The sequence below is a fragment of the Coturnix japonica genome, chromosome 2, assembly GCF_054131305.1.
Source record: "Coturnix japonica strain WE chromosome 2, WE-NBRP24, whole genome shotgun sequence".
Taxonomy (NCBI): Eukaryota; Metazoa; Chordata; class Aves; order Galliformes; family Phasianidae; genus Coturnix; species Coturnix japonica.
Window position 1 is genome coordinate 107,872,836 of NC_140664.1, and position 25,371 is coordinate 107,898,206.

At 35.8% G+C, this 25,371-nt stretch overlaps 1 protein-coding gene across 2 annotated transcripts in view; it reads right to left on the minus strand.

The window, feature by feature from the left end:
* Positions 1-25,371, minus strand: part of PLCL2 (phospholipase C like 2) — a 92,914-nt gene that overhangs the window by 20,587 nt on the left and 46,956 nt on the right. For both annotated transcript variants that reach the window (XM_015853831.3, XM_085538435.1), the window contains exons 3-5: positions 19,033-21,519; positions 14,812-15,015; positions 1,464-1,539 (exon numbers count right to left, since the gene is read on the minus strand). In XM_015853831.3, the coding sequence (XP_015709317.2) occupies positions 1,464-1,539; positions 14,812-15,015; positions 19,033-21,519 (2,767 nt within the window). The remainder of the gene's footprint in view (positions 1-1,463; positions 1,540-14,811; positions 15,016-19,032; positions 21,520-25,371) is intronic.

Consider the following 25,371-nt stretch of genomic DNA (forward strand, 5'->3'; position numbering starts at 1 on the left):
GTGTAGGGAACCTGCTTTGGCAGGGGGTTGGACTCGATGATCTCTAGAGGTCCCTTCCAACCCCTACAATTCTGTGATTCTGTGATTCTGTTTTGAACTTTAAAAGAGGGCCAATGTTTAATAAAGTTTGACAGATTTCTCTTACAATGATAAGATACAATTCATGATAATATAACCTTACTGCTTATTCCTACCTTATCAATTTTGCTTATTAATTTTTCCATTTTTTTTTTTCATTATTTGACCCACAGAACAACAACAACAAAAAAAATACTGACAAGTACATAATTTTACTTTTCCCTTATCAAGAAACTACACTGGGAAATGTATCATCCTTAACTCAGAATTAAATAGAGCAGTATCTGCTGAGATCAATTAGTCTTAAGAAAATCTTTGACAATCACTGATATTTAAAAGTAATTTAATACTGCTCATTCATCTTAACAAATACCTTCACCCTGCAGGGCTGCAGCTGCCCTAAATAGCAGCATTTATTACATAATCCATACTTCGGCTTATGTCATTGTGCTGTAGGTTTCTCATCTAAATGAGATCAAAATCTCTCTTCTGCTTACCACTGGTTTTAAGTCTTTAGCCTTCTTAAACAAAGGATTCTTGTACCCAATTGCACTTTAATTCAAATAAGGTTGTAAGATGCAGGAAGATCAGACAAGTGCAAGTTTACAGGAACTTGTATGACCCAGTAGCAAGAAGTCTTTTCTAAAGAGTAACAACTCTTTTAAAAACACAAGGATAATAAGCGACAAGTTTTTGCTTTGCATCTCGCCAAGGGAACGAGATTTTCTGACACAGCATTGTGCCTAAAAGATATGGTACAGTACCAACAAGATATATGAAATAACATTTTTGTCACTCATGTTGTTTATGATTATTTACGTTTGACCATTTAAAGTAAATAGGACAAGGTAAACTTATCAAGTATTTTGACAATTCTATGATTTGACCAAGGTTTACAGAATCTAAGGACAGTATGCTAAGAATACAGTGGAGATCCTGAAATTCACACATGGGTACACCTTCCTGTATCTCATCTGAGCTGAAAGACATTTGTTAGCAGAAAAGAGTTTGTAAAGAAAGAGACTGAAATTTTGTGGACATCAATGCAGGGGACTGAAGAAAGCATGAAAAACATGTAAGATTATGGCAGCTACAGAATGCTGAACATCAGATCGAAAGAAAATGTATTTGTATATAAAAACCTTTGTATATAAAGACATATCAAACATTTGTGCTTTCCAAAGATAAGCTGTAATTTTACAGCTGATTTCTATCATTTGAAATATCCTTTTCACTGTTGTTGTACACTACTGTAAAATAATACATACATATGTGTGTGCCTATATTTGCTATAGCTGAATAAATAAACTCAATTAAAAGTTTTGGGAAATAAAGAAAAATATCATAAATTCTTTATAATAGTTTTAAAAGACAGCTTCACTTACCTGCTTTCTGACATTGTACTATCTTATCATATAAGCTATCTGCATTTTCAACTAGAGTCCGGATGGTCTGAATCATCTGTAGAGAAAATAAAATACATAGAAATATCAGTAAAATTCAATTTTTACTGACAATGTCAAATTTGAAAAATATTCTTAATTTAAACTCAAATTGAATATTCTATTGTTTGTTTTAAACATGTTGAAGACATTCTTCTTTCTTGTTATGACCAAGCAAAAAAGTACCCCACATGTGGCATATGGACATAAAAACATGATGGTTTTGTGTCAGGATCTGTGAACACTGGAGTAAAATGTCAATTCCATAACTTACTGACTCATCAAAACACATGGAAATTATTCAACTGATTACCAGGTTGTTTGCTTTGGATGGCTTGGAGAGACAACCTGAATGCAGGTTTCCTCTCTGTCAGTCACTGGGATCTCAGGATGGTGATGGCTCACCAGCCAGTAATTATTCCCATACTTATCATGCCATCACTTTTCCAGATTTGCTCCTCTGTATTTTCCCTTTCTGTGGCTTGTCTTGTGCATGTGTATGAGATAATACTAAGGAGGAAAACAAATCACTAAAGGCTTGTACTGGAGGATAAGGACAATAAATGATTCCCTTACTTATCTTTCTAAAGTAAAAGCCTTTCATGGAAACTCCGCCAAAAGCACACTGATTAAAAAGGATCTGTGCAGATTCTTCAGCCCAGGGTATGTATTCAGAAGGATGGACTTTGCTGTACCGCTTAACCATTAATGTCTCTGAGATCTAATCAAGCAGCATTAGTTCTGTGAGTATATTTCCCTTCACCAAAACACTGGTTAAGCTATATATACTGCTTATCTGAGTGTTGAGGTGGAACTTTCTTTTCCTTAAGAACTACAACTGCTATTGTAAGCAGGAACATTTCAGGTTACAAAAAAGAAAGAAAGAAAAAAAAGAAAAAAAGAAAGAAAATCAAACATATCTAAAATTTTTGCTCACCAATACAACACTTTAAGAGGCAGGACTACAGGAGACCTTTCTCCCACTAGTAGAAGCTTTCCCCAGATGAGTGACACTGGCATTAAGGCTGATTTTCTGAACATTGCTCTAAATGCATTCTACAACTTCCTGAAGGGAGGTTGTGATGAGGAGGGGTTTGGCCTCTTCTCTCAGGCAACAAACAGGTCCCAAGGAAATAGCCACAAGTTGTACCCGAGGAGATTTATATTAGACATAAGGAAAAACTTTTTCTCTCAGAGAGTGGTCAGGAGCTGGAATGGCTGCCCAGGAATGTGGTGGAGTCGCCATCCTTGGCAGTGTTCAAGAGGAGTCTGGATGAGGAGCTTCCAGATATGATTTAGTGGCTTTTGGTGGCAATGGTAATGGGAGGATGGTTGGATTGGATGATTTTGTAGGTCCTTTCCAACCTTGTGATTCTATGATTCTATAAGTGAGACATGAGTGAATTTGGAGAAGTGGGTAAAGGAGCCCCAAATTCTGGATCACAGAAAGTGTGCAAGCAAGTAAGGAGGAAGACCACATATAGGGATGTAAACTATGTTACAGACTTCTACTATTTTCAGCTAGACAAAAATCTACTTTAAGTAAATGACAAAGTATCCAAAGGTAATTCTAGGATAATTTTTATATTTAATCTTCACATCCTGATTAATCTGTTTATAATTTCAAAGTATTTTTACCCTGACTTATGTCAATTTGAAAGAAAGAAAGAAAGAAAGAAAGAAAGAAAGAAAGAAAGAAAGAAAGAAAGAAAGAAAGAAAGAAAGAAAGAAAGAAAGAAAGAAAGAAGTGAGAACTATAACAATAAGCGAGGAAAAAATAGTAACTGGATCAGGTTGCTAAGCTGCAAGGGAAACATTTTTGCTTATCCATTTTTAACTGGTTTGCCCTTTGAATATAAACATCAATGCTCACACAGGCAAAAACTGTCTATGCAGATAATTATGCTAATTACTAATTAGGTATGATAAAGACTTATATTTTTAAAGACACATATTTTAAACAAGAGCATATTTTACCTAAAAAACCTTCTATAGGGAGTGCTGCAAATCAGCTATTCCTGATTTGTCAAGGAGTGTTTCATCATCATTGGTTCTTCAAAGCAGTATACAGAAATTGAAATGAACCAACCATAAATTTGCTTGAAAGGCAAGGATTTTGCTTGTTTCAACATATATGTCAAGAAACACATTTCCTTCAGTAATGCACTTAAATGAAGATGTCCAAAATGTGGTTGACATCAATTCCAAATATACTTCAAATAACCAATAATTTTAGTTTACTAACTAATTGAAAGGATACTCTAAAGCACTCTGCTCTGAGTTTTTCCTGCTTTGAAAATCACTTTGAAAAGTAAAATGCTGAACAAAAATGTAAAACATGTTTGGTCCGGAACCTAACATACAACAATGTGGGATTCTTCTCTTAATCCAAGAATATTTTTGATTGGACTTCCTAACAGAGCAGTTGTGCAGCCTACCCAAAGTATTTGTTCTGGAAGGACTATGCAAAATATTGTGACTGCCTTGTGTTAGACTAGTCTGTGTTTCTGACTGCATGTACATAATAATTTCCATGCCCTTAGTTCCTAAAAGAGAATACAGAGATGACTAACTATGCTCACATCATGGTGTTCTTTTGTTTAGTTCTTACACTGAAAGACTAAGAAAGTTGCACTAGAATTGCAGATGGAAAGAAAAGAAACAGATCACAGTATCAGTGTTCTTCCATTGTAATAAGTTTAACAACACTGAAGAAGATATAATAATTTAGAGGTTTAAAAGTTCACAGATTCGGTATGAAAAATATTCTTAGATCAAACGTAATGCTCCCTTTGCAAATTTTGAAGAAGGGTTGATTCCCACCACCATTTAATCAATATCAATATCAATGCTACACACCAATCTTGCTGATGTCAAAGGAAACTACATGCTGTTTTTGTAAATAAAAAGAAATCTTTCACTAAAGAAGGAACCAAGCAGTAGAGTGTACATGTCCACATCATCTTCTAGTTATATTTAATTAACAAAGTAATAACCTTCATGTAGTTCATTACAATTTTATTATTACACTGCTTTTCACCATGCAATTGCCTTTCAGAAAGTATTCAGCTATCTGTTAAAACCTTTATAAAGTGTTCCAATATATAAATTCTTCCTGCATTTTAGCCAAAACTGTATCACAGAAACATTCAAGCAGGTATTAACAGAGACTGAAGACTTTTTGGTAGGCACAGCATGTAGAACAACTAAGTATAAATAGTGCTATTTAAACAGAAAATCAGCTTGATCCACAACTTATTTGTGTGTTTTGTGCTTGGTATGAAAGCAAAGTAGAAAATGAAGAGTAAGCAGAAGCTTCAGTGCAAGAAACAGAATGTCTGTTAGCAGAATGAGAAATGAAATTCTGAAGCCAAATTAGTTGTGGAAGCAGAGGAGAAAGGTAAATTATATTCTAATGTACATTACACAAGTATATAATGAACAAGGCAATCAAAAAGCAGGAATTTCTTAACTTTGTATTTAAAGTGAGAAAACTGGAAAGAGAAATGCAAACAAGCTTCATAGGGAACAACCAGTTAGAAGTGTTCCTCATTAAAAATATACGTAAATTATCCATGCCCATCCTAAGGGAAAAACAAATATTACACAAAGATTAATTCTTCCCAGCATTTTACAATATTAATTCCCATTTCTATTGTTGTTTTCCTTCCGAAGAGCAGGTTCCAAATATCCAGTGAATAGTTTTTAAAGATGAAACATAACAACATTTACTGGAATTGTTTCAGCTCTCCCTGCAATTCCCGACTCTCATCCATTTTATACCAGGGTTCTGGTACTTACAATGTAAGTGTCAGGAATGGCTGGACTACGTTCTTATTTTTCTGGTCAGTGGAAAATGAGGAATACAGAACGGTAAGCTTTACAAGCCTTGAAGTCTTTGAATATGACAGGCTGACATTTTGATCTATTCCTTCAACTCTATTTGCTAATCATACAACCATTTCACCTACTTATCAGAAAAACTTTTAGTAACTCAACCAAAGTATAAATGTCAACAAAAAGGATAAGAAAATTTGAGTTATTTAATCTACAAAGGGTCACTGATAAGTCCAGAGTTATCAGTGAAGAACAGAGACCTTTATTATTGTATATTGCCCCTGTATTTGAAAATAAATAGTTATAGTGGTTAGAAATTAAAAACAGGTCTTGTTTCCAAGCAATAGAACTTTACCACGACTCTTGGTAACATTCAACCCTTTTGTGACTGTATCCTCACTAAACAAATGGAAAAATTGTATACTTAAAATATCTACCATTTTCTCAGCAAAAGTGAATATATCAGGACATATATTAGAAATATATCAGGAATATATTAGGACAGTTATAGGAAAATAATAATAAAGGGATATAGAAGTCCAGACTATCCTTTAAGATTTAGTGTTTCAGAGCTTTGTTATGTCTGTTTTGTTTTACTGAAAAGGTGAGTTCTATGAACTAACACTGTGTATGTCTGTATGTATGTATGTAAGTATGCATTACATTATATATATATATATATATATAAAATATATATAATGCATATTATATAATACATGTAATATGCAATATATGTAAGTACATACATGTATAAGTATATATATGTATATAAATGCTCACATGGATGTAAATGCATGTTCTACTAACATTACTTGAAATTATTCTGAATTTGAATAAGTCAAGATTTATTATTACCAGGCAGATGAAGATAGCTTTTTTGGTAGAAGACAGAACATCCTATTCATGCCACCAACTAAGGGGAAAGACAGAGACTGAACTGAAACTTAAATATTTTACACATTACATTCGAACAAGAATACAGACCTTGAGACAGAAATCTTTGAGAGACAGGAGGAAAAAAAAATCCCACTATAATACCTATTATTTCCTCTGGAACTGGTAGGTAGCATACCAAGAGATATATCAGGTACATTCTACACTAATCCAGCTAACAGTAAGCTGTGACAGGATGATGAAACTCAGTGAGAGAAAATGCCTCCACTGAGAGAGTTGCAACATCAAGGATGAATTTTATTTTTTAGCAATTAAAGCCCATGACAAAAAAAGTGCATGTGTTAAAAATACCATCAGATCTATATTCCAGCAGTAAAAACCACACTTAAAATAGGCATAAAGCAAACTGTTATTTAAAAAGTTATCTCCACAAAATGCTGTTCACATTCTTATTTCCTCTCAAATCTCAGTGTATTAGATATAATTCTGTAACATTTCTGGTAACTCCATATTATTCAGTGGACAAACTGGTGCCACCACATATACTGGGAACACAAACAAAATATTGTCAGCACTAACTAAATATACATATAAATTCTATCTAAGCAGTACGCTATTCAATTCTGTTGCATCAAAAGGGTGTTTTGTTATGACACTGAAATAAGCTAAAGAATTGTTTTCAGTCCTTCATGTCACCTGCCAGTCAGCCTGCTCTGCAATCACATAAAGAGTTGTTTAGAACTGTGTACGTACTGACTTTTTATTTTCAACTGGAAAAGAATGCTGCTATAGAGCTAGGAAGGAAATGTACTGGAAAATGAGATTCTGAACTCATTTTCACCTCAGAACCCAAGTGAATTGTTCTAATGGTGAGGGGACTGAAAGCATTCTGAAATGTGCTTTTATCCAACCGAACATCAACAGCAGTGAACTTCCATTAAGCTGGACACCCCTCTTCACATTACTGAGCTCCATTCAAAATTCAATAACCAGTGATTAAATCTTGACAGTTACCTGACAGCTAGATCAATACTACTCAGTTTTCAAGAGAAAGGGGTCCTCAAGCCTGATTCAGTCACTAGTGGCATACCCCAGGGGCTGATACTTGAGCTAACAGTGTTTAACACCTCCATTCATCACCTCCATGACAGTGCACCTTCAGCAAGCTGGCAAAAGATACAAGGCTTGGAGGAGGGTGGATACAGCACATGGCTGAACTGATACTCAGAAAAACTTTGACAGGCTGGAGAGATGGGTTGACAGGAACCTTGTGAAGTTCAATGAAGGGAAAAGAACTACAGGTGCACCAGTACAGGCTGGAAGCTGACCAACAGCTTCTGAGACCAGGACCAGAGGGCTCCGTCAGATACCAAAGAGAACACGATGAAGTACACACCCAGAAGACAAAGGGGAGTAATCTTTCCCCCTTACTAAGCATTGCTGAAGCCACATGTGGAACACCTAGGGCAGTCTGGGGCTCAGGTAGAAGAATGATAGGGAGTTACTGGAGTGGGCCTCACAAAGGGCCACAGAGACTGTTCCTAAACAGGACTGGAGCATCTTTCACATAATGACAGGCTGAGAAAGCTGAGAATGTTCAGGTTCAAGCAGAGAAGGCTCAGGGGAATCTTGTGTGGTCATACAATGGCACAGTTTGCCCAGAGGGTCTATTGAGTGTTCATCCTGTGTGATATTCAACACTCAACTGAACACACTCTTAGGCAATCTGCTCTAGCTGGTCCTGATTTCATCAGGGGATCGGACAAGGTGATTTCCAGAGATGGCTTCCATCATTACTGATTCTCTGTAAACAAGGATTTTAAAGTTGACATCTTCAATCAAAAGAATTTTTTACAATTGAGCTTTCTAGCAGTACACTTACAAAAACAAACAAAAAAATCAGTAGTAACTTCATTATAAGTAAAAATCAAGAGTGGTTCAGCTTATGCAGTCCAGAGATGCTATATAATGAAGAATCTTTTCACTATCTGTCCAAAGCATCAAGGTGAGAAAACAAAACTGCTAACTGCTACTTCATTGCACACTGAAGACTCCTCACTTTTACCAAAGGAACTAAGAGCCCACAAATTCTGTATTTAAAATTCTGTATGTCTTCTCTTCATTCCTCATAAGTACTTGAGAAGGCCAGACTGAAGACAGAGTGAATAAAACAGCTAGCAGCTCTCTTTTAAACTATGCATGCAATGGCATTCAACTTATACACTCAACAACCATTTTGTCCAGTTTTCCCGATGCTCTGGCTGTCAGGAAAAAAAAACAAAAAACTTTTTGTTATATTTAAACAAGCAGAATGAGAACACTATGTAAAAAGTGGACAATAAGGAGGCATGTAAATATATATATATATATATATATATATATATATATATACACACATGAATAAAAAAGGAAAATAGCCTGCCTCTGTAAAAAGAAGCAGAACACTGATATCCCTGGGAAAAAAATTAATAGACAATGTTATTTTTGAAACTCAGAGTATCAGTGAAAGATCAAATAACCACATTCTCACACAGGAGTGGTCAAAAAGAAAAACAGAAGATTAAAAACTCATTGGGAAAGAAAACGAGAACTACTATTGGAAATGTGGAGTACATTTAAGAGAAGCTACTATTCATGTGACCTATTTTGCTGCTTTTCCATTAACATGCCATTGGAATACATTAGAAACAAGAAAGAAAGCTAGATGAACCATTCTTCTCTTGCGGTACTATTATTCTATGTTCTTATAAATAGTGTGAGTCAGCCATAAGCCATAATGGAATTACTGAGAGGACATCCAAATTTTCATCATTCATGCTCTTAATAAAAAAAATGAAGAAATCTCTACTTCCCAAAAGCATCAAGTTGTCATTATCAGAGTTTTTCATTCAATGCGGAACAGCTCATACTTTACAACATTTGGCAGTGAAGCTTGAATATCCAAAATTAGACCTTTGTTTCTGCCCCTGTGGACTGAAAGACCCAATATAATCTGTGGTTATCATCTGCATATCTGCTTTTGGATGTGTAATTGCAACTTGCAGTTCAGAAAGACTGTCCTGTTACACAACAGGAAAACAAGAACTGATAACAAATAACATAGCTGCTTCTGAAGGAACTGCCCATGCTATTCACTGTATGTTCCATCAGTACTTTGTTTCTCAACAGTTTTTTTGACAGACTAAAAACTGCACTCAGCAACTTTTTAAATTCATTTAAAAAAAAAAAAAAAAGTTAAAAAGAATATGCAGTTACTATTTAACAGGACAAAAATATTACTTAGGATATCTGCAATATTAAATTGCAATTAATATACTGCAATTAATACTTTTGCACTTTGATCTATTCTCCACTGAGCTGTATCCATTTATCACGTAAGTAAAGACTGTTCTTGGGGCATTGTTAGGTCATCATTCAGTCTTACACCTTCAAGACAAATTAGCTATGTTAGCTAGATCAAAATTCTTGCAAATATACTTACAGCCTACCTTACTTTATCTAGAAAATTACAACCAATTTCAATAATGAATACAAATAACTATCCTAAAAACTCCTTTCTTGCTGGAACAGCCGGTTAAAATCAACATTTGCTCCAGTTTTCAGGGCATAATGAAGTATTTTAAAAGGCTAAAAAATTCAGTAATAACCTCATTTCAATATAAGTATTTGGAAAGGGACTCTGTCAAATGCTTTTTTCAAAATAGACTAGACTTCCTTGTCTACAAGCTTCTTGACTTCAATGAACTCTACCCATTTTCACAGTACAGATGACGGGCTGTCTGAGCTGAAAATTCTTGATTTCCTCTGGAAACCTTTTGAAAGACTGGCACCACACTAACAACTTAGATAGTCAGTTTTAGGTGTGAGGATACACACAGCAATTTAGCAGTTTGGATATATCAATCCTTGAGAACACTCGAATGAATATCATTACTTTCTAGTTAAAAAAAAAAAAAATCATTCACTTCGTCTTTCCTTTGTAAATTCTTTCACTAGCAACTCAGTTAGAGGTGCATTCTCCACTGATTTCCACATAAAGAAATGTTTCGCACGAACCATTCAATCTCCAGAGGTACATGGATGCCAAAAACATTTAGTTTTATGGTACTGTTTCTTTCTTGCAGCTTATACTCTTTGATCAGCTAGCAGTTGTACACACTCTGATGGGCTCTGTTTCCAATATTTTCAAGAAATAATTCATTGGTTTTTAAATTGCTCCTGAATTTCTTCACAGTGAGCTCTCATATTTTTATATTTAGCCACAATATGGTTATTTATCCTCCTAATTTTCACATGGCTTCAACTTTTTGGAGGATGTCTTCTAACATGGACTTCAGCTGAATCAGCAGGGGAAAACTAAGCACAACTTTTGCACTATAAGCCAGTCACATATTCCTCAGAAAAAATTCCAGATTGAAAAATGTAGATTTTCTTTAGGTGCAAAAAGCAGACAGAGGTCAGATGCTACCACATGAGATACAAAGTTAGATTAGATTTGTCTGGTGACCATCTAGAACTCAGCTTTCTTTGCAACCATCCAAAATCTAAAATTTAGGTAAAATAAAGTTACATGAGAGTGAAAGCAACCTGTTCACTCATTCCATCTTTCAAGACCAATCAGCAAGTAGCAGCACTGGACCTTGTATCTCTTTTGTTAGCACAGAAGCTTTTCAGCCCCAAAGGATAATTTGTGGAGCGCAGGCCTGTCAACTAAATAACTCTGGCACATTAACAAGCTGATAGGAAGTGCAAAAGTCTTAATGTACATGTTCGCTCAAGATACAGTTTCATAACCACAGAAGAAGGACTGAAATCTCTTCATACATTTGGAAAGTAACCATAACCTAGAACCTACATCAGCAACAAGGTAACTAATATTGATTTTACAATATAAGTATAACTCAAAACGGATCTCCTAATTATTCCTTGGAAAATTTATGTTTCACAAAATTGATACACTTTTTGTTTCTGTCAGAATTACAAATTTCGACCCAATACGTCTGATACAGAAGTGTCCAACCAAATTCATGTGCATGGATACCAAGATGGTTTTTAAATATAAAGAACATTTAAGGTACTGAGCAGCAGACAGAATATGAGATGACCAACACCTGGATAGTAAGTCCCTTTTAGACAGTTTTTAGTAAGCCCTGCTAGTGCTGATCCAATCTATAACTATTCTAGGATTGACATCAAAGTATCTTCCAAACAGAATGGAAATCAAAATATAGGCTACCTTAATTAGCTCATGTCACTGGAACAATTTGCAACTACAAAAGCTGCAGTTAACTTCAACGTGACTGTATATGCAACCTGCTGCCAACAATCAGATAACCAGATGCAAGCTTACTACATAATTACTATTCACAAATCAGATTGTGTATTCAGGTTTACAAGCTTTGGTGTCTTTTAATATCTCTCATTTTCATTATCTCATAATCTTCAATATCAATAAACTCAGACCTGATTTTGATCCTGTCCCTAGAGCGCATCTCCAAAAGCTATCCATACTACTTGAAACAAATTAAGACTATCAGTCTGAATACACTTTGAATTTCAATATAACTTTCATGTGTGGAATTTTTTGCTGTTCTCTTTCATTTTTTTTCTTTAATGTGAAAAAAAAATAGGCCTAGCAGCACTACACAATTAGGTCTTAATAACAATCAATGCTAATTATTACAGCAGCATTACTTTATCTTTCTTCACACAGGTAGAGCTTTCTGCCTTTTCTGTATTAGTTTTCTTCTTATAAGTACCCGTTTCCTTGCAAACTTCAAAAAACCTCATCTTCATCAAATGGGACACTTCATCCTTCACAAAGGTCAGAGAAAGACAGTATCTCAACAATATCTGGCTTCCTTTGTATGATCCTCTAGCATATCTTTGTGGTGCTATTACAGTCATCACTGAATAATGCTGCAGACTTAGGACAAGATAATTTTTTTTTTCCTCTTGCCATAATATAACTTTTTAAGGTTTACTTACTGTTTATCTTAAATCTCATAAGACATAAAAAAACATGCAATGGTGTGGAAGAGGCACTTGCCTTAACTCCAAGCTTCAGTCTGCAGCACTGATCAGTGATGGGTGTGATGACACCAACAGAGTGCATGCTGAAGTATCACATAAAGGAAGCTGAAGTTCATGAACGAAAGGGAAAAATAAAACATTGTTAAACAGTGAGAAAAAATAAGGATGAAAATTTACTCAGGAGCACGGAGTAGCTAGAGAAAAATATGTAACTTAAGTTTCTCAAATTTCCCAGTTGTATCTCTTTTCATTCTTCTGAAAAGACATCTCAACTGCCATAGCATGGATAAAAGCTGAAGATTTTCTTATTTCCTGAGTAAACGTTTGGTCTTAGCAAGGCTGATCGAAAATCACTCATGAAGCTCAAAGACACACTAATTTAACCTGTAGCTCCTCCATTAATGTACCTGTACGTACCCTTGTAACCCTGAAGTTATTCTTACCTTAGATATGTCCTTGCAGTACTGCACTCTTCTTATAATTGTAATTATTTCAATGCAAATTGACTGTCCTACTGTAAGATTCTTACATCCTGTCTCACTTTACAAAGCAAAGATAACCCTTTCAACACAAATAAATTCTTCTGAATAATTAATAATCGTGGCTGAATGTTGCTTTCTATGTTGATTATGACTTCATAAAATTGGGAGCATATCTGACAAATAAAAATTCTTTCATTTGTCCCAGATTCTCCCACTCTGACATAGAATTACTTTGAAAATACCATTCACACAGACACATTCGGAATTCATGCAAGGTCCTGAAAAATTATGCATTTGTGGTGTTACTCTATGTTTAGTTAACAAATACATAACATGTTCCTTTTAACATCATGATTTCATACTTAGCACACTGACACACAGGAAGAATTTGACTGAAATATAATTTTGATCTATGCTGAGGCCTAAACCAGCATAAAATAAGACAAGGAGGTAATCATTATTTTGATAGCACAGCTATCCTTTCCTAGTTCCAAATAAGGCTTCTCATTACTAGGCCCAATTTTACACCCACCTGCTCTTTAATGATGGCCAGAAAATCCCCAAACCAAAACCAACTATTAATATAAAGTGTGTCATTTTGAGGGTTTACTAAATTCAAACACAAAAAAAGCACAAATAAACCCATTAATAGAGTATCAGAGTCTAAACATCTGTCACTATAGCATATTTTGAAATGTGAGCTAAATAGCTTCACATCTTCTCATGGCCAATGATAAGCATCCTCACATTTTCTCCAGCTGATATCCAGGGGAGATTTCAGAAAGAAAAAGAGCTATTTTCTTTCTCTCTCATGTCTGACATAGGATTATTCAGTAGATCCTATTGATATTAATTGCTTAAAACTTTTTTTGTCCAGCTGAACAGACCAAGTTTCACAGATTAAAATGCATCTCATTATTTTCATTTGTAAGTCTGACTAAAATAATTGTTTTGATTATTAATCTTCAATATTGTTTAAAGCTAACAGTTTGAAGTCATCTTCATGTTTGTCTTTGTATGAAATGGAGTCTTTAGCATTCCTTAGAGAAGCAGAGATGATAAAATGCATTGAACATGCCATTACATAAATATCCTACTGTTTTATTCAGTGAAAATGAAGTACAGATTTCTGAGTACACAAATATTCAAATCACTTGCCTACAGGAGGAAGGGGTTAAAGCTATGTTAAAGAAGAGGAAAAAACAAATTTGCATCATGAAACTTTCTGAAGGCATGAGTCACCTCTATCTAAAAAAAAAGTATTTTTAAAAAGTATTTTTATAAAAATACTTAAATATTTGGAATATTTTAATAACAAACAAGGTTCAGCATCAGAACAAATGACAGGTAGAGACAATTCCACCAACAAAATAGAACTTCATTAAGTACAGTATATGTGTAAGTCCAACAATCACGCCTATTTCCATTCTAATTATGATGATATCTCCTAAGCTACCACTAAGATATTATCTTTTTGTAACTGTGTTGATCAAATTCTATTGTATTTATACCATCATTAAGCTAATTAAATGAGTTTGAGTTCTCCAAGATATAGCACAGGAAAACAAAAAGGCACGTGCAAATTTTAACACTTCAAGTTGCTTCTAAAACTGAAATTCCTAAAAAATTTCTCTGACAGTCTTCTGTCCGCACTAAGTCAGTGCCAAAGGAATGTTCATAAAATGAAAAATACTAAGTAGCAAATAACTGCAAGAGGTTAAATGATAGGCACACAGCTTCGAGTTACTGCAGAATAGGTAAATTAATACATCCTCTTCATGTTACATCCTCTTGATTATAACCACTTTGCCTTCTGAAGTGTACACTTACATATTCACATGCAGTGTATTAATCTTTCTCCTTTACCTGATATGTAAACACTACCAGTTGCAGCACATTTATGGGAATGTCTTTCAAACATATGTAACAAAGCATGAAAGAGCAACTCACAGGTTAAAATGACCTTTCTAAACAGGCATAGTACTGTGTATTATAAGAAATAAGTGTTCAGATAGCATATAAAATAACCACAAAGGACTACTCACCATGTCATATGCTGTTACAATCTTTTTCAAGACCTCTGGAACTATCCCTTGGAGCTCCATAGTCGGATACTGATCATTGAGATTCAGTACTACCAAGGGTGTACTATCAGGCCCAACCAAGCGTGTAGACACTGCCAAAATGCACTGCATAAGATTTGCTACAGGAGAGAGGCCACATAATTCTTTGAATGAGACTACTGCATTCTGCAAAAAGGAAAGAAAGAGTTTCCTTTACAGTTAAATACTATTTTAAATTTCTCATTCTTTCAGGTTAATATACAACACTGCAATAGATACAATGAGCTGCAATGAGCTACAATGTACGTAGCTTTTTCCTTTAAAATTGCCAGTTTTAAAGCAAACAATGTTACACCTGCATTTTAACAGAAATGTTCAAAGTTCCAACAATATCTGCTGCAGCAAAAATCTAGTTAGAACAAGACTGTGAGGCCTATTCCGCTATAAAAATTAACAATGCAAATACATGAATTCTGAAACACACTCCTTATTTGTTTTAAAAAAATTCTGAAAGGTATTTCAAAGTAACTTTTAATATGCTACCAGGACGTACAACATAGTAGGCGGTGAACATCCCATATAAGCAAGGTGGAGTGGAAGGAGGAATTCAGCCCATTTGTAACTTTAGGCATACCTTAAATATCATCCAGACGTGCTGTGGATCTGCTGGCTCCCAATTGGTGTGATTCACAAACCCAGCACTCCACTACTGATGTCACTTCTATCAATGGATCACTCTAACAAATTTTTCAGGAATTTTTACACAAATTCCAATTTTGTATCTTTCCCTAAAATTTGTTTTAGCCTTATTTGCTATCCAATATGGTGGAATATAAAATTGCATGTTAAAACTTGAGAAAAATTTCCAGTATTAGAAATACAATGTGACTCCAAGCAGCCACTGAAATTCCATGACAGGAATGTTCTCAGCACTTAATGAATTTAGGATTTCTGTACCAAGTGGGAGCTGGTGATCTCTGGCAGGTCTGGAGTTTGTTTTCCTGGAAGAAACAAAAACATTGCACATTTACATTACAAATGTGCTCAATGCTCCTTTCTCTCTCACCTTACCTACGTGGGGTATCTGACCAGTCTCTAGGACTGATAATCATTTTCATCAAACCATTTTCCATCTCACTGGCTCTTTTTTGGACAAACTTCCTTGAGAGACATAATGTCAACTTTAATGCAAATAGTAATCAAATGTGAAGTATTCTGCTCTCCTTTTATGAGACAAAATACACAAAATAAACTTCAAGGTATCTACACACAGGATATTCATGTAAAGTTATGTGAATACCTAAGTTACATCTATTACATTCACTTACAGTATACTTCAGTAAAGTTGCATTGCATCCAGCAAAGACAAACTACTTCTAACAACCAGCCTACAGCTTAATGATACAGTAATTACACAGTTGGAAAAAAAAAAAAAAAAAAAAAAAAGACAATGGCATTGGAAAGTCTATTCAAGCCGATTTGGCTTTACAACATGAATAAATCATTGTGAACAATAATTTTACAGAGATGTAAGCAAGAGCACAGGGAGCATACACATTAGCTACTAATGGGCAGGACAAAGATATATCTGTAACTCTTGCCTTTGACTTCTAAGCATGTATCTGACTCTGTCAAACAATTTAAACACACATCACATCCATTGTTCTTTTATCAGTGATGGATATATACCATGTTATGACACCAGCTTTTGTCATGGCATTCTATTACATAACAAAGATGATCAGGGGGCTGGAGCACCTCCCCTATGAGGACAGGCTGAGGGAGTTGGGTTTGTTCAGCTTGGAGAAGAGAAGGTTGCGGGGTGACCTCATTGCAGCCTTTCAGTACCTGAAGGGAACTTACTCCCAGGAAGGGAGTAAACTCTTCGAAAGGGCTGATAATAGCAGGACACGGGGAAATGGTTTTAAGTTGAAGGAGGGAAGATTTAGGTTGGATGTTAGGGGAAAGTTCTTTACTAGAAGAGTGGTTAGGTCCTGGAACAGGCTGCCCAGTGAGGTTGTGGATGCCCCGTCCTTGGAGGTGTTCAAGGCCAGGTTGGACGGGGCCCTGGGCAACCTGATCTAGTAAAGGTGTATGTTTGGTGGCCCTGCTGGGCAGGGGGGTTGGAGCTACATGATCCTTGAGGTCCCTTCCAACCCGGGTAATTCTGTGATTCTGTGAAAGATAATAAAAGGCTACCTATGAATAAAAATATATGATCAAAAAAAAACTTTCTGCTCTACACTTCCCTATTTTTTCTCCCAGTTTATTTTAAAAACAAAACCAGTTTCTCAGTATCTGGCTTTAGGGGCATTATGTTCTTCCTTACCCCAAAAGCCATAATTCATAAATCACATTCCTCAACGTAAACTGGTATTTATTTTGAGTGGTTTACTTATTTATTAGTTGGAAACCTTTAGTTATACGGATTTTAAATTATGCACATTATATAACCTGCCATGAAAACTACACAAAATTAATGTTCCTCCTCCAGGTTCATAAAATACTTTCTTGATAGTAGCTTGTGATATAATAATAATTTAGTTGATAGCACAACTTAAACTGGGAGAATAAAATATCCACAGCATCTTCCTTACATTCAAAGAAATCATACTGCAGAGACTGACAGAAATTATAGCAGTTCTGAAAATGCAGCACAAGTAGAGAAATTTAAAGCAGCTACAAAAACTGCATGTTTTCGCTCTTCCCTTAAATCTTAGATTTATGAGAGACGTAATCATCCCCATGTATTCAACACTGTTGAGGCCGCATCTCAAGTGCTGTGTTCAATTTTGGGCTCCTCGCTACAAGAAAGATACTGAGGCCCTGGAATGTGTCCATAGGAGGGCAACGGAACGGGTGAGGGGTCTGGAGCACAAGTCTTATGAGGAGCGGCTGAGGGAGCTGGGATTGTTTAGCCTGGAGAAGAGGAGGCTCAAGGGAGACCTCACTGCACTCTACAACTTCCTGAAGGGAGGTTGTGATGAGGAGGGGTTTGGCCTCTTCTCTCAGGCAACCAACAGGATCCAAGGAATTGGCCACAAGTTGTACCAGAGGAGATTTAGATTAGACATAAGGGAAAACTTTTTCTCTGAGAGTGGTCAGGCACTGTTATGGCTGCCCAGGGAGGTGGTGGAGTCACCATGCCTGGCAGTGTTCAAGAGGCATCTGGATGAGGAGCTACAAGATATGGTTTAGTGACTTGCGGTAACAATGGTAATGGGAGGATGGTTGGATTACATGATCTTGTAGGTCCTTTCCAACCCTGTGATTCTATGACTCAGCTACTCCTTGAAAGCCACTTTAAAATCCAGTACCTCTTATGTGATAGAATTCTACACTTCAAGAGATTAACTACCTGTAAAGTTCACTCTATACCTAGCTTGTAATGCAAAACACTTTCACAAACCAGAATATTGTCTCTATATTTTTCAAATAATTTCTTTGTACAGTAATTTTATATATCAAATAGAATGGAGGAGCTTCAACACACTGAACTACTTTCCTCTTTCTTAAAAAGAAAACCTAGGTTTAAAACTGTAGTTCCAATAAAAATCTCTCCAAGACAACATTATTCATTATGAAAATTATTATTTATGAAAATAAGTGAGATATCTTTGATCAGTTTCCCCTTAATGTTAAATAAAAGTACGATGTACAGTCTCTTCATTTCAGATGACGCTGCTGAATTTTACTGATCATTGCTAGTATTTCTTCAGAAGTTTGTAATTAGTTAAAAGGTTTACTAAATAAAATATAAGTTTAAAGTCCTCTTTAAGTTAAATTTATAAAGAGCTTATTAATCTGAAATCTTTATTAGAATCTCCAACAACTGCATTTGGAAGTGAGATCTCCCGGGTTCAACAAAAACAAGCCAAAATCTTCCTGTAATTTCCACTAGCACATATATAACAATTTTTCAACAACATAGGACTAGTCAACAAGTTCAAGTTCTAACAACTGGATCATATTTTTCACATGGAAATAAAATGGTGAAGTATGTGTATGATTCAAAATTTACATCCGTAGATGGTATCGCTCCAAAAGTTGCTCCGATATTATCAGTTTAAAAAGCTTTTCAGAATTAGACTTCATTAAAGTAACTTACAAAATGCAATAAGACTCTAAACAGCATATATTATGTACATGTCATAATAAAAAAATACACATAAAGTACTGATAAATTCACCATAAAAACTGTACCTGCATATTTTCTCTCAAATCCGTGGCATCTCGTATAGGTTGTAGAGCATTCTTGAACACTTCATCTATTGTTTTAATCCACAGTGTTCTCACAGAAGCATACTCCCGTGATTTCTTGCCCTTCCTCACAGAGAGGCCCCGTTTATGAGGTTTCCCACCACCCCTTCGATTAGTAATGGCCACGTGCACGAACAAGGAAGCATGTGCTAACATTTCACCAGTTAAAGACTGAAGAGGAACATGTCGATAACCAGTCTGTAGACACTCAAAGGGAATAGTGTACTGCCCGATAAATTCATCCCCAATGTAATCATCATCCAGCACTACAAAACGCACCATTGCTAGTTCTGGTAAATTTATTTGAAACTCAAAACTTTCATCAAAAATTGGGTTATCACCATTCTGATGCATAGTTTTTGTCCTTTGCTCGGCACAGTCAGCAGGGATTCCATGTATTTCGACATAGACGTACGGATCCACAACATCACCTTTGGCACCTGATCCTTTGGGTTTAGGAAAGTTTTGCCCACTAATGATTTTAATATGAAGCAGCTGAGGTGAAACTCCAGGCACAGTGTCTTTTGTGTTTGCACTAAAGAAAGATACTTCTTCTCTCATGATAGCAGGACGAAGGACATAGCCACAGTTTCCATTTTGTCGAAACCAACCAATGTTAAGATCCATCATTAATCCAGGTGTCTGAAAGTTCATGGCTACTATCTGACAACCACATTTCCAAAAATCCTGGGGATTCATATTACTAGAGTCGATCCTCATAGGGCTGGGAAAAACCCTGGCAAGAAAACGTTTGTTATAATTTACAAAGTCTCCCGGGTTTTCATTGGCATATTTGCTAGCAAGCACTTCATTAAATGAGCACACTTCCCAGTACTTCTGGAGCTGAAATGAAACTTGAAACTCTTTGAACTGAACTGATTTACATATGCTTACCAACTCAGAGAGCTCTTTGCAAAGCTGAAATCGTTTCCCAGTCAAAGAGTTTTGTTGTTCTACACCCTCCTTCCCCACTCTCTGTGACATTTCTGCCCCTTCATCTTCATCTGTAACATCTCCTTCTAGTCCAGAACAATTTGAAGAAAGCTTTTTTGCTTTAATTAGTATTTTTCCTTTAAGTGATTCCGGTGATGGAAGATAAGAGTCTTCAATGTTTGGAGACTGAGTATGTAGTTTGTCCCCCAAAATTTTCTTCATGTGTTGTACCATCACTTTCTGCTGTTTAATAGAACAATGATTTTCTAAACACAAAATAAGAGGGTACTCTGAAGCAAAAAATGCATACTTGTTAATAATGTCAATCACACTACGGAAGACAATCTGAGAAGTCATGGTATGTCCCGTGTAAATCACAGGCTCATTATCTGGACCATCCCAAACATCCAATTCAACACTTCGACAACCCATTTTAAGAGCACGAATATAACCTGTGATGTCAGAAGGCCCCCGAAACTGATCCTCTATCAAGTACGTATTATGAGATGAATTTATAAAATAATGAGATAATGGCTGTTTCATATCTTGACAAACTTTTTTGTGTTCTGGGTCAAATATGTGGCAGTCTGGTGAAGTAAGGTAATTCGTAAACCCATCTATAGAAAGCCAACCCTTTTCCTGGCCCTCTTTTGCTGGCTCATATTTCTGAATAATTTCAAGGCTTATTTCTTCTGTGACATGTGCCATACCCTGTTCTGCTTCTAAAAACATCATGAGGTCCTTGGTATCTAGGAATTCTTTATTGCTTGAAAACTGAACCAACAGGAAATAGATTTCAGGTCGAGTACAAAGCTCATGAAAAACTTCAATAAACTCTTCTTTTGTTACTTCAGTACCAGTTTTTTCCTTGGATCTATGTAACTCCTTGAATTTTAATTCAATTTTATTAGTTTTTAAACCAGGATTTAAGTCTTTTATAAACTGTACAGCATTACACAGGGGTATATGTCCTAAATTTTCGACATCTGATTCACTGAACATTTGTGAAAGCCATGAAGTCCGCATATTATCTTGAGAACTTTCTATCATGTCTAGAGTGTGTTTTCCATAAGAAATCAGGTATCTTAAGCCAGTAACCCAAACATTTGCAATATCTGCTGAGTTAGCAACAAGATCTAGTGACTCATAGTTTTCTCCATATATGATTGAAAACGCACAGTCTTCTGATATCTGGTCATATATTCCATTGCTGCGAAAAATATCTGTATTTTTTCCTGTTCTTACTTCTTTGATCGACTTGATGTCAATTTTAGCTTTTTCGGAATCCTTTTTTGAAGGTTCCCAGCGTAGAGACTGCATATCTGCATCTAAGAGAAAATATCGGTGATACACCCTGGAATTGGATCGAATCTTTTTTAGCTCAGAGCCTTCAACCATTGCATTTATACAGTCACTTGCACTGCTGATCTTCTTCTCAGTTGGCATACTGCTGAACGACACAGTCTTTTTCCGTTCTCGTTTTTGTTTTGTACCATCCTGGTAAACAAGGGGAGAAGAAAAGAAAACATGTATCAGTATCATTTTGCTCAATATTGAAATAGGTTTCAACTTACACCTGCAAGTTAACAAAGTACTCCAAGAAGGTCTATTATGCATGTGATGACCAGTAAGATGCACGTTCTTACTGGAATCATCACAAATGAAAACACTGACAATAACTCAATGTTTGCTCCTCTGTACAGACGTAAGTTTTTTGGTTTTTTTTTTAAATATATTTTTCATAAACATAAAATTAATCAAGGAAAGTTTAGAATGTTAATAAAATAATAATGTTGTATCGATATACGTTTATCGATAACAATCCATTTAAATACTTAGCTGGTTCTACAGCCAAGGCGGTAGGAAGTAAGCTATCTTGGGAGTCTTTACATAGTAGTAGAGATACTTGTAGAACTTTACTGGTACAAAATACAATGCTTTAATACTATACCAACACAATCTTATCAAGAATACCAAAGAAATACTAATACACAATTAGTTACTTAAAATTCACAGCATACATTCCTAATCTAAGCATACAAACAAGACAACACTTAACTTGCCTAGTTCCCTCCTCTACTGCACCCATCCATGTTCTTCCCTCAGAGTGTCTAGAGCACTGTCACATGCATCTCACCCCCATATTAGAAAAACATCCACATTAGTCTTAATGAGCTGCACTGAAAAATAAATGAGAGGACTGGAGCAGATAATTCACTCTACATTCTGAATTTCAGGAAATACAGTGACAGGGACTCAGGAGGAACTGCCTGAGAGGGTTAAAGAGCGAGTTCCAAAGAAGGTGTGTATTATCAGAAAGATGGTGAATGGAAAGGCAAGACCTGGTCAGGAAAGGAAGCAAAATTCACCTTTGCTCATAAAACACGAAAGAACCCTGAGTTCTTAGTCCGCTAGAGAAAGCCTTGATAGAAAACTAGATATATAAGTCATTAACGAAACAAACTTAAAAAGAAAAATAATGTCACTTAACTTAATTGTTATTTATATTGATTCAAACAAGTGCAAGTCAATAACCGATTAGGTACAATCAATTCCTTAAGAAATAACTTTTTTTTTTTTTTTTTTGCTTTCAATACCTACGTCTTTTTTAAGAATAAAAAATACTGCAATTTTTAAACAGTTGCATGCATCGAGAAGAAACTCTAGAAGATTTTTAGTCTGAAACAATCTTCTAATGGAATAACCTTTTCATGTTAGATATCCTACTTAGAAATGTTCATATATTCCAGCTTTGCTTGAAAAACCTTATCCAGATTTCTACAAGATAATTAATTTTCCCTTGAACAGTTTTCCATTTGAAGTACATCCCAGTGCAAATACGCAACACATATATGACAGAAAGGAGAGGAAAAGAAAGCTTTTAACAACTACAATAGCAAACAAATATTCAAACAAGAACCATCCTATGGAGAATGCATTTTCAGTTCATGTCATATATGTCCTATATTTAATTTCACAGAATTAAAAAATCGGTGCAAGAATTCTGCTTTTGTAATTCAATTCATAAGCACTGCAAAGCTTTTCAGTGAAAACAGTGAAGTAGACTTAATATTCATGGTTTCATGCTTGGAAAAATTAATTAACCATATGACTCTTGCACCTTTAATGACAGCAGAATGTCCTTTATGCAAGCTCTCAAGAGCCTAGTAAAAATTAATAACCCTACAAAGGACTGATTTAGTCTAAGTCCAAACCCCTGCAATGGATATGATGCAAGGCTAACTCTTGAAATCTCATTACATGTAGTTTGGTCGTTAAGATTGCTTTCAGACAAAGGAAAGTTTCCTTAATTGAAAATAAAAAATACAACTGTGATTTTTGCTCACAAAGATTTTAATTCTATTGTAAGCCTCACTCATCCATATCACTCAATTTGAAAAAACAGGAAGGGACAGTCCCATAGAAATGCAAAATGAAGCTTTCCAGTATCTCAGGCCTTGAAATGAAGTGTGCTAAAACTGCTTAGTGCTCCAGATTTTTCAGACACAGATCTAGGAGACGAATATGATCCCTGAACCCTTTCATGAGACAGAGAGCAGATAACCTCCTGACATGAGAACCGTCAAAGGCTGGGAATTATTGCCTTGCCTGATCAAAATCAGTATTTTTAAAGCCAAAGGACAATGTATGCCTTTTCCCATCAAGACCGTGTCTGATCCAAGACACCACATAGCAAGGAAAAAAAAAAAAAAAAAAAAAGTGTGGTTTCTTGATGTCATCTAATGTCAGCAAGTCCATCTCAAGGAATTCTCATTCCCAAACAGTTTCCTAAAGCCTGAATTGGAGCTTGCATATATCTATTAGAAGAATAATTCAATCTAGCATGTGCAAGACCATTTTACTTGCTTGCTAGATGAATCCAAGGCCATTTTATCAGCATTCCACTTTTCTGCAGGGCAAAGCAGTTTCCCCACTTGCCTTACTCATTTAAAGCCTGCTGGCAGTAGATACCACTCTCTGAATGTGATAACCACAAAGATACATTTTAAAATACTTCTGAGTTTCTCAGAGCCCTGAGCTCCAGATTACTGATCCTAAGTTTTTGCTTCCCCAGAGATCAAGGATCCTGAGCTTGTGAGAGTCCTCATCCCAGTAGAGAAAGTGACAGTCACAATCAATCTGAATAAACAAAAGAACTTAAAGGATATTTTCACAAAGACATAGGCCAGGACCATCTACCAAATAAGTGACTTACTGAAGAGGAACACAAGGGAAAAACTCTAACTCATAAACTGAAAATGTAATTGCATAGAGAGCACATACGCTGTATTTAACAGGTTTCTTTCTGAGCCTCAGCGATAGTCTAATGTAGAAAAGAAGACAGGTGTATTCTCCTCTATAACATGGAGGATTTCTCCTTGACATTGGGATGCATTCATGAACTGGATCCAGTCTCTCATGGCCTTTTGTCTGATTTAAATCATAAAGTTTGACAGATTAGCAAACTTCATTTATGTAAAAACAACTCAGCATTCACAAGACTTACAGTGTTTTCAATGCTGTTCAAGATGCTCTACAATGTGGCTTCATAATTCTGTCCATTGCAGAAACTAGATTTTTTGAGTCAAAACAGCTCTCTGGTATTTCTAACATAATGAAGACCTGAAGACCATGTAAATATTGTGATTGTAACTGTCACTGTCATCACAAAGCAGGACTTTAAGGACTGTGTATTTTTTAGAAGGCTTTAACACTGAAACCAGAATGACCACCTCATCAATACATTTCCAAAAACACATGTCATATCCAATCTCATCTCCAGCAAATTCTGAGATGGACCGAAGTGCAGATAAACAGCACAAAGAGTTTGGTTTATCCAGGACTTTGTGTCCACAGGAAGCAAGCTCAAACACCAGAAATAATCCCAGCTGACATCTATGGCACTTAAAGAAAGCCGGAGAAAAAGGCTTAAAAGAGCACGCAGAGAAGACGGGCTTGTTTCAAGAGTCTCCATGGTAACTTTTTTATTATTACTATTTCTCTCACAATGCAAAACAATAAAATACTTATGTGACTAAGAAAGCACTGTTACCAAAAAAAAAGAATAACCCTGAGTTTCAGGTATTGCTTGGTATAGCAGAAAGTAAAGCATTCTGGAAGGAAAGCTGCAGAGCCAAGACAACTCCTAGCCTTCCCAAGGTGGAGGTGAAGAGTCTGTGGGCAGAGATCCATGTGAGCCCCGCACAGAGGAGAATGACCCTCACGTGGATCAGCCAGTGTGAGCCTCTGAGATGGGCGACTTCAACTCTCTGCCTCCATAGCTGCCTGCAGCTCTGCTGTGGTAGTTATGGTAACTGGGATTTGAAGGTAACACCTCTGCCTGCCCTT